Raw genomic sequence first — 9,225 nt, 5'->3', positions numbered from 1 at the left:
GGATTGTTTTTAATTTTCTTTTTTTTTGGAATATGTAATTCCATTGTTTGTTTTTTTTGTACATGATCAGGGATACACGCCTGTTAAGGTAGAACTAAAGGGATAAAGGGGTATGGACTATAGGTATGCTGGTCTGACCGGGTCTCTGACAGAACACTGACTGTCAGATACCCATCTTACAGGTCTGACTGACCCACAACATGATGCACGAACTGGGAGTGGAAGGATATGCTTTTCATTAAGCCCAGATTTCTACATTAGAAGCCATTTTATTTATCTAATATAATTAATTTCCTTTGAAGCTGATTTTATATTTTATTATTTGTTACCCAAATCATCAAAATCAACAAAAATAAAAGCTCTAAATCTATCAGTCTGATTAATAAGATGCACCAGTAGTGTGTATTTATGGCCAGAGCACTGATATCTCCTAATTTCTTGCGTTTTGGCTGCTTATTTGTGTTGAGCAGGAGGGATTGAACCTAAATACTGCGTTTACTCTAACACTAGATCAGTGATTAATGAACTGGGGCTGATCACATGGTTGACATGAGGCATAAATGCAATGTTAACATTGCTAAAAAGATTTATTGACACTCAAACTCTAGACTTAAACATAATTCAATAATATTGAATTATTATGTAAAAAAAAAAAGGAGAAAAAAAGAGCAACTGAAGTGACATCTGGGTCATAAGATTTTTTTAAAAACACTGAACAAAATTCCTCCATGTTGCCCCCACCCATCCTGCTCCTCTTGGATGGACTGATGGATGATTGGATGGATGCGTGGACGTCCCTGCTGCCGAGTGTGTTTCAGTCTCTCCTTCCTTTTCTGTTTTTATTCAGAAACTGAGTTCAGGATTGTAGAGCGTGGACTGAAATGAGGTGCAGAATGTAGATAAGAATACGTCCACCATGCATAAACACAAACGCAGACAAAGACTCCCAGTTTTCCTGGTGATTTCCATGTAGAGAGAAGGAGAAAGTTCCCATTCCTCTCTCCAGATTTAATTTAAAATTCCTCTGATGCACAAAGTGGAACATCGCAGGGGCTGCGAACTCTGACAATCCAAGGGGCGGGGTCACGGGTTGGTTTGGAGGAACCTTCACATCATCACGTGGCGACGGCGGTGCAGAGACAGGTGATCTGACCGGGAGAAGGAACGATCGCACTCCGTGCAGCGGAAAGGTTTGATTCCTGTGTGCTTGCGGAAATGTCGGGTGAGCTCGTCGGAGCGAGCGAAGCGCCAGGTGCAGCCCTCCCAGGTACAGTGGTACGGCTTCTCTCCTGGAATGTCACACAAAAAAATTATTCCTTCGGTAACCAGGTGAATTTATAAATCCTAAATCAGCAATTTCATCTTTGCTTGTTGTTTCTATACCACTTGTATCTTTTGTTTTTGAGCAGATGTAGATGACATTAAGGTTCTGCTGCTTTATAGTCGATGCAAAAAACCTCACTGAATGCTAAGAGGCTGGCTGCTATGAGATCTGCAGTTTTCTAGGAAACACTTTGGGAAAGGTAGCCCGCAGAAAAATGAGAACGCTTGAAATCAAACAAAGAAAAAAGGGTGATGTACCAAAAAAAAAGGCCTTGCATTTCAATGTTCACCAATTGAACGTCGATTTAACCAAAATGCCATTATAGCCAGAGAGACGATGATCTGCTTTTAGACTGTTTTGCACGTAATGGCCTTAATGTATGACGAAACCAGAGGTTTTAAAAGTTCACAGCTCACCATGCATGCTCTGATGCGATCTACTTGCTCACACTTTATGTCTAAAAACTAGTGTTACACCAATTGCATTTTTTGGCCCCGAAGGGGCGAAAATACTGGTTAGCTGATTGGCCTATGTTGGTGATAGACTGGCCAAATAAACCAATCAGATCAACGAAGCATATGACGTACTAACAGAGGGACGACGAAGAGGAGCCAATTGATAGATCAAACTCTTGCTGAAACCAGTCGGGAGAAGAGCAAAAACATCTTTTCCTCTGAGAAAAGCCTCCAGAGCAGTGTTTTGCTCTTCTTTCAGTGAAGAAATACTCTGTAATTCCGATAAAACTTGCTCGATAGCCACGCTAACGCTAGTTTCATCGGCTGAAGCCGCCATGTTCTTTAGACTGAACTGTCACGCTTCTCGTTGCGTCACACCTCAACCCGCCTCAAAGCCAACGCTGATTGGACGTTCGTTTGGTGAACGGCTCCAAATTTTCTTTAACGGAGAGTCTCCAGACTGATCTGCGAGTGAAACCTTGAAAGCTTGCGAGATCAGGATGGTCTCACGAGGCTAGATACCCGGTACCTGGCTGTGCAGTATCGGCCGATACCATCTGTTTGAAATTGATGTGTGTGTATGAAGAACTGCATCCTACTTGGATGTAAAATAATTGCCATCATGGGTTCATGTCTAGCTGCTGCCTTCCTTTGTGAAGCAGGAAAAAGACTAAAACAAAGTGAATCCAGTAGAACTTTTTATTGCCTACCTGGAATGGGTGACAATAGTTGAAGAAACTTTTGGCTCTCAAAATGATATCGGTGCCCTATCGGTTGGTACTCGCCGATACCGATGCCACCATTTTAGAGCTGGATCGGGGCCCCGCCCGATACTGGTATTGGTATTGATGCGACACTACTAAAAACCTCACATCGGACTCACCTCCCAGAGATGGTGCTGGTCGGACCCGTCAATCTGGAAGGAGAAGAAGAAGAACTGCCTTGTTTGAGCAGTGGTCGAGGTTCTGGTAAACCAGCTCAACAGCAGGAGTCACCAAGAAATACCTTACGACGGCCGACAGACTTTCAAACATATTTGATTTTCTCCCGACCTTAAGATTGCTGATCGGGAGGTTGAGGTTACCCCCTGCACACTACACGACGCACGATCAGCTCAAAGCTTGGCCCAATCAAAGAAATATTGGACGACTGGAATATTGGCCCGAAAAGCGCAAAAAATTGACCAGTGTGTGCCCAGCTCAATCAGCCTCTCATGACCACCTCCTGATCACGAATCGTAAGGTCAGGAGAAAATCAAGCATGTTTGAAATTCAGTCGGCCATCGTGAGGTGGTTGTGGGTAAATCCTGTCGTTGAAGCAGAGCTACGAGACGATTTACCAGAAACTCGAGCACTGCGCACGTGCAAACAAGGGAGTTCTACTTCTTCTTCCAGAGTGACGAGTCCAAGTAGCGCCATCTCTTGATCGTATCAGAGCGTTGTGCCGCACAGTCTGAGAACAAACATCGTGAGCTGTGAACTTTTAAACCCTGTGGCTTGCAGTGTGAGCTGTAGCTGCGTTCAACGATTGAAAAAAATGCTACATTGTATGCCGGGCTTCAGCAGTTTACTCCCAAATAAAGGGTTTTTACAAACACTAGTGGAAGAGCACTGAACTGATCACCATTATAGAAACAAGCAAAAATAAAAACATAACAAAAAAATAGTGATGACGTCAATGTTTTTGTATTGACGCCTTTAAGAGCCAACCGTTTGTATAGCTTGATCTCTATTTTTCGCTCTGATGAATGGCTGCTTTATATTCTCTGAAAGGATGGGTGTTGGCGGTGATGTGTGGGTTGCTCCGCTCCTACCTGTGTGTATCCTCCTGTGGGCTTTGAGGTGGGAGCTCTTGGTGTAAACTTTTTTACAGCCTTCATAATCACACATGTGGATCCGCCGCCTCTTTAGGTCTAGTGTGTCGGGATCAACGGGCTCTAAGTCCATAACTGACCTGGGACAGAGAAGATAAGAGAGGGAGTCAGTGATGCTGGTCACTGGAAATTATTTTAAAATAAACTTGATATATTATTTGTTTCATGTTAGATTCTGTAATCCTTTTAGAACATTTATGTTCAATACTTTAATTCACCAGTAGATATTAACCAAGGAGAGCAGACCAGGAACGGAAAAATCTCATTGTTTATCCATAATCTCTCATGCTGGCCTGCTTCTTCAGCGATTACCGCTTTAGTTTAAGCTTCTGTAGTTCGCCTTTGATCATTCAGTTTGCATTTTCCCTCTCAAATGTAGATTTCTTTTAAACGAAGGTAAAGTCTTGAAAAGTTTGTTGTTGTCGCTTTTCTAAAATGCAAACAGGCACCAGCCCTATGCAGGGGGAGGAAGAAGTGGAGGCTCTGATCATCCAGTTTCCACTCTGCCCACCAGGTGGCGACAAACAACCATCCTATTTCTAACAGCTTCTCGGCTTCCTATTTTACAGTTAATTTTTCTGTTATTTTATCATATAAAATGTTTTTATTATCTTCTTGCTAACTTATAATAACAACATGGGATTTATCCTGCGGAAACTAAACCCTCTCCTAAATTTAACTCTGTAAAGTGTCTCATTTCTAAAGCTCACGTTAAGTTAAAATGTTTTTTTGTTTAGTTAATGAATGTGCTAAGGGTTTAAAAAAACAAAAAAGTGATTTCAAGTCCATTCTAGGGAGAGGTGTGACGGCACACTGAATTACATAACCTTGTTTACACCCTGATTCTAGGACAGCCCTGCCCAGCAACACACAGTCGCACAAGCAAATCTCTTTCTGTCTCACACGGACTCACAAATGCTCAACTGTCCAAATCAATCTTTCTTATATATATATATATATATATATATATCTACTGATATATATAGATACATATCAATATACACATCAAAAACCCAGGATCATGCTTATTTTTTAACCAGACAGTCTCTCTGTCAGGCACATACATGTTCCAGATTACAGCAGTGAGCAAACCATCGGCGCCCACACCCTAAAAATACAGTTAGGCAACACCGCCGCACCCAGCGGGTGTGGCAGCAAGTCTGTGCTGATTTTCTAGTGAACCAACTGGACACTTAAGGGCTGGTTATCCTCCACCAGCAGTGTGTCGCAGTGAGCTTGACGCAGATATTTTTGATTCATGCCCAATATTGAAGCGTGGTCTGCGCTGTGTTATTCCACGCCACAACGCAAGAGGGCCAATCAGGAACTAGCTGTGGGTCTAGATACGGCCGAGGCGGTGAGGAAAGGGGGGCAAGTTTGTGCGACAACGGAGGGACATGAGGGCGGGAAAGAGCGGGGGTCCAGGTGGTAAAAGGGTCCCAGCGTTCTCACGCACCTCGCTCTTCTAGCTGCTCCATCTTCACCAGTCGTTTTTCACAATGGCGGTCAGACAAACCAAACAAGCCGCTAAGGAACCAAACAGGAAATATGCATAGAGTAGAGCGGATGTAGAATTGACCAATCAGAGGCCTCCTGTCTGCGATCACCTACAATTTTGGAGAGGTGCAACAGAGTGTCTGCAGAAAGGGCGGGGCATATCTGCGTTCACTGCGACAAAAACGCAGGCGACCTGGTTTCTGAACATAAATCAGCCTTTAGAGCCCGCGCAGCTCGCCAACAGGGGGTCAGAACTCGCTTTTTTTTCGCACGGCTGAGTGTCTGTTGATGCCATCACGCTGAGTTAGTGTTGATGATGTCAGGAAAGTAAACAACGGAGAGCAACATGGAAGCGAGCAGGGTGGCGTAAGTGTGCTTTATTCTTTCGTGCTTTTGTGCTCTCACCAGTGTTGCTCCATGTTTGTCGAATGGAAGCAGATCGGATGCATCTGGCGCGTTCTACAGACACCGGTACGTTGCACTCAATGGTATCACGTAAATCAGTGGATTGACCAATCTCTGATCTTCCCCACTGTACGCTGAAAGGAGCCATATGAAGGCAATTGTCGAGTCGATCGACTCCGTTTATTGAGCCGTTCCCACTAAAGGCCGATTGTTTCCGGGTTTAAACAGGTTTTTGTGGGAAATGGGTATAAAGACAAAGTAACGTGTTTGCGCAACATCTCAGGCTTAAGTTAATTTATGGAGCATGCAGACTGCACCACCAGTCTCTCCGTATACTTCCTGTGTTTTGCAGGCTGGGCGTATCCACTGTGTTCAGCTGTACAGTGAGTTATATAAGGTTATATAAGCATCCAGTCATGGCTTCACTGCAGTAATGTAATTAGTCAGGAGCCTGCAGGCGAGGGTGGTGACCCACACAAAGACCAAATTTCTCATAAACCCTGCTGCACATTACACTCCTGCTGGCCCTGCTGACTTGTATTATGGCTTCTAGAGTCAGCTGACGTCGTATTAATGTTTCAATAGCTTTAGAGGTTTGCAGTGAAACCACACTTTGCACAACAGTTCATCATGGTTCACTGGAGATCTGATAGATGGAAACTGACCTCTCTGGATCAAGGTTTGAAGATCTTGATAAATTACTTTTTAAGGTTTATTTAATAAAAACAAAAAGAAGCTGGAGCTTCTTTTTGCCTTTTTTATGGTTTGTTTTAGGTCATCAGACGAGGGAGAGTTATTCAAGTTTGTCAAAGGAGGAGCTTCAAAAAGGAAATAATGTAAAAAAGCAATAATTAAAAAGGCCAAAAGATCATGCTGAAAATAATAATCCTATTCAGAAAAAGTTGTGAAAAGTTTCTCTTCCATTAGGCGTTGCTACGTAGATGTGGTTTGATCTGCTGATCAGTTTTCTTCTTCATGAGTTACCTGGAAATGTATCCAGTAGGAGGGGAACTCCGGCTGCCCAGAATAAACCTATGCAGGATCAGGGGTCTTCAATGTTTTCCAGGCCAAGGACCCCAAACTGATGGCGAGATGGAGCGGGGACCCCCCCCGCCAAGATGGAGTAATGTAACTAAAGTAATCCCTCCCTGGGATTATTAAAGTATTTCTGCTTCCTGGTTGATGGGACAGGTGTTGTGAATGAAACGGTGCCCAGCTTGATGTGTGTCTCTGAATGTGAGCATTGATGACTGAAAGACATCTTCTGCCTCCATTGATCTGTTTACTACAGTCTGTTGGATTCATGTTCATGTGGATTTAAAGACATTTCAATTAGTGGGAAATATTGCAGCAGCAAATATATATATATATAAAAAAAAAAAAAGTCTAATCGACCAAAACTTTCCCGACCTCCATGCAGTACGTCCGTGAACCCCCTAAGGCGTCACGGACCCCCTGCTAAAGGATCCTGGATTTTTTTTTTTGGTCAACATCCATGTTTCAGACATGGGACTTGCATCTAGAGTACTTTGAGTTCGTGGTTGGCCCGATTATAAGCTCTCCACCACCATGCCTGACAGAATGAGTTGGGGTTAAAGTGTTACATACATGATCAAACATTTCTCCTGCAGTCTGATCTGTCCAAACATGGATGCAATTGGGGTGGGGGACGCAGGGAGGACATGTCCCCTGCAATTTTCAAACGTCCGTTTTGGTCCCCCTGCATGTTCTACTGTCCAAAAAAAATGTTACGCTACAGTACACAGAAAATCGTCGAGCACTAGGACCAAGCAGAAAACTGCAGCTCAAACTGAAGCTTGATTCTTTGATTTTAGCCCGCCCACGAGCTCCTGATTGGCCCACCGTTTGTTCTGGTGTGATTGGCTGTCACTTTACAAACATCTGATTGGCCACTGAATCTGGTCTGTGATTGGACGGCCAAACACGCTGAAGTTAGTTATATTAAAAAATATGGCCGCTCACAGACTCTATGATGACAACAAAATTTTTTTAATTTTTTTACTTATTAACGCGAAATTCAGTAAATCACCGCAAACTTATTAGTTTTAGGTATAAATAATGATCCATTGATTATTCGTTGCTGACCGGACTTTTCCTTTAAAGGTAAATTTATTTCTGCTCTACACTCTTGAATGCATCTTTAAATTCAGGAATATGGTAAATATCCCTCATATCCCAGAGCAGATGATTATTCTCTATTTTCCATCCCGTGTTGCTTTGAACAGATCTAAAATCATCAGGGGGCCGTTTCAGTGTTTACTCACCCTGCGTCGATGCTTTGAGCGCTGAGGGAGGCCGATCCAGACTCTGTGCCGCTCTCCGCATCGCTGTCACTCTGATACTCAACTGGTGATGTTGAACCCGGCTTGATGCGAACTGCAGCAGAGAGGAAAGGGCGAACAAATCAGTGGTTTGAAGGAAAACAAGGAAATGATGGAAGGTGAAAAACAAGGAGGGGTTAGAAGAAGAGAATAGAACAGCAGGGGGTTAATTGGAGAATTACAATGTCAGGATTTAGGCAAGACAAAGGCTGTCTGAGTGAGCGAGCGCGGCGGAGGGTGTGGTCTGCTAAGCTGCAGCATTAGGGGCTCAATTAATGGAAATCCTCAGGAGGGAATTTTCTCTATGCGCCCGTATTACTATATTTATTACACTTTTAGAACTGTATTTCTTTCTAACTTAAAATCTTGTGAACTCCCAGCGGCTAATAAAGAATCAGATGAAAGCTCCATGTCTGTTGGTTTTCCCTGAGCCTTGGCAAACTGCTAAACTCCTCACAGATGCCTGCTTATCATGAAGTCAGGAGGCTGTTTGTTTTTCAGCTGCGATCTCTTGATAGCGCAGAGGCACGGCCCTGACTTGTTGGGTTTGGAGAGAGGAAAACTGTCTGAATCAGATTCCTCCGTGGTGCATTCATGGCCCTGGCTTTTTTTAGACTTCAGAGTTCAAGACTATTTGTAAATAAAAGGATAAAATGCTCCAACTTGTGCAGAATGGACAGAAAAGAGCTGGAGATTTGTGCAGATTGGAGCCAAATCTATGAATTATTTTCATGACATTCTGATGTTTAAGTTAAAAATCATTATGGTTTCTGTATCCTTATTGTTCAGGACAAAACAACACAGCTGAGATGCTAATTTAAGATTAGTGTGAAGATCAGATTTAGCTTTCCAGCCAAACAAACACGAGCCAGGCTTTAATAAATCGAGCTCCAACCCTAAAACTGGATTTTCTTCCTGATAACTATTATTCCACGTTGTTGCACCACTTTTTATCACACTTTTTCCCTCCATGCAACTTTCCATCACTCCATAAAACACTCCTCTTTCCTGAACACGTTTTAGGGCTTATTAAAAAGATGCCTGTCAGAAGCTTTCGTGTGATTATTTATCTTATTTTTGTTTTTAATATAATAATTAAAAAAAAATCTCCATATATTCGTTGGTGAAGTTTCTCAGTCATTCAGGTCATAGTGATTCCAAAATAAGAAAATTAAATACCAACCACTGGACTTTCCAAGTTTGAAGATGTTTCGCTTCCCATGCAAGATGCTTCCCTTCCCTTTATCAATCCCCTTTCAGAGACATAGACAGGTATGGGGCATTGCAGGCTAACAATGAAGCCAATCGACCCCCAATCCAAAGGGGGGG

The 9,225-nt window shown here is 43.0% G+C and overlaps 1 protein-coding gene across 1 annotated transcript in view; it reads right to left on the bottom strand.

Moving 5' to 3' along the window:
• Nucleotides 1–653: 653 nt before the first annotated feature.
• The window catches only part of LOC107091198 (Krueppel-like factor 8), a 94,423-nt gene continuing 85,851 nt past the window's right edge, over nucleotides 654–9,225 (bottom strand). Inside the window, exons 5-7 of the mRNA XM_015384990.1 lie at nucleotides 7,840–7,951; nucleotides 3,593–3,732; nucleotides 654–1,289 (exon numbers count right to left, since the gene is read on the bottom strand). Coding sequence (XP_015240476.1) covers nucleotides 1,108–1,289; nucleotides 3,593–3,732; nucleotides 7,840–7,951 — 434 coding nt within the window. The 3' untranslated portion in view covers nucleotides 654–1,107. The remainder of the gene's footprint in view (nucleotides 1,290–3,592; nucleotides 3,733–7,839; nucleotides 7,952–9,225) is intronic.

This window comes from Cyprinodon variegatus, unplaced genomic scaffold (genome assembly GCF_000732505.1).
Source record: "Cyprinodon variegatus isolate N-32 unplaced genomic scaffold, C_variegatus-1.0 Scaffold328, whole genome shotgun sequence".
Lineage (NCBI taxonomy): Eukaryota > Metazoa > Chordata > Actinopteri > Cyprinodontiformes > Cyprinodontidae > Cyprinodon > Cyprinodon variegatus.
Note: the sequence above shows the minus strand (reverse complement) of the source record. Positions and strands in the feature narration are given on the sequence as shown.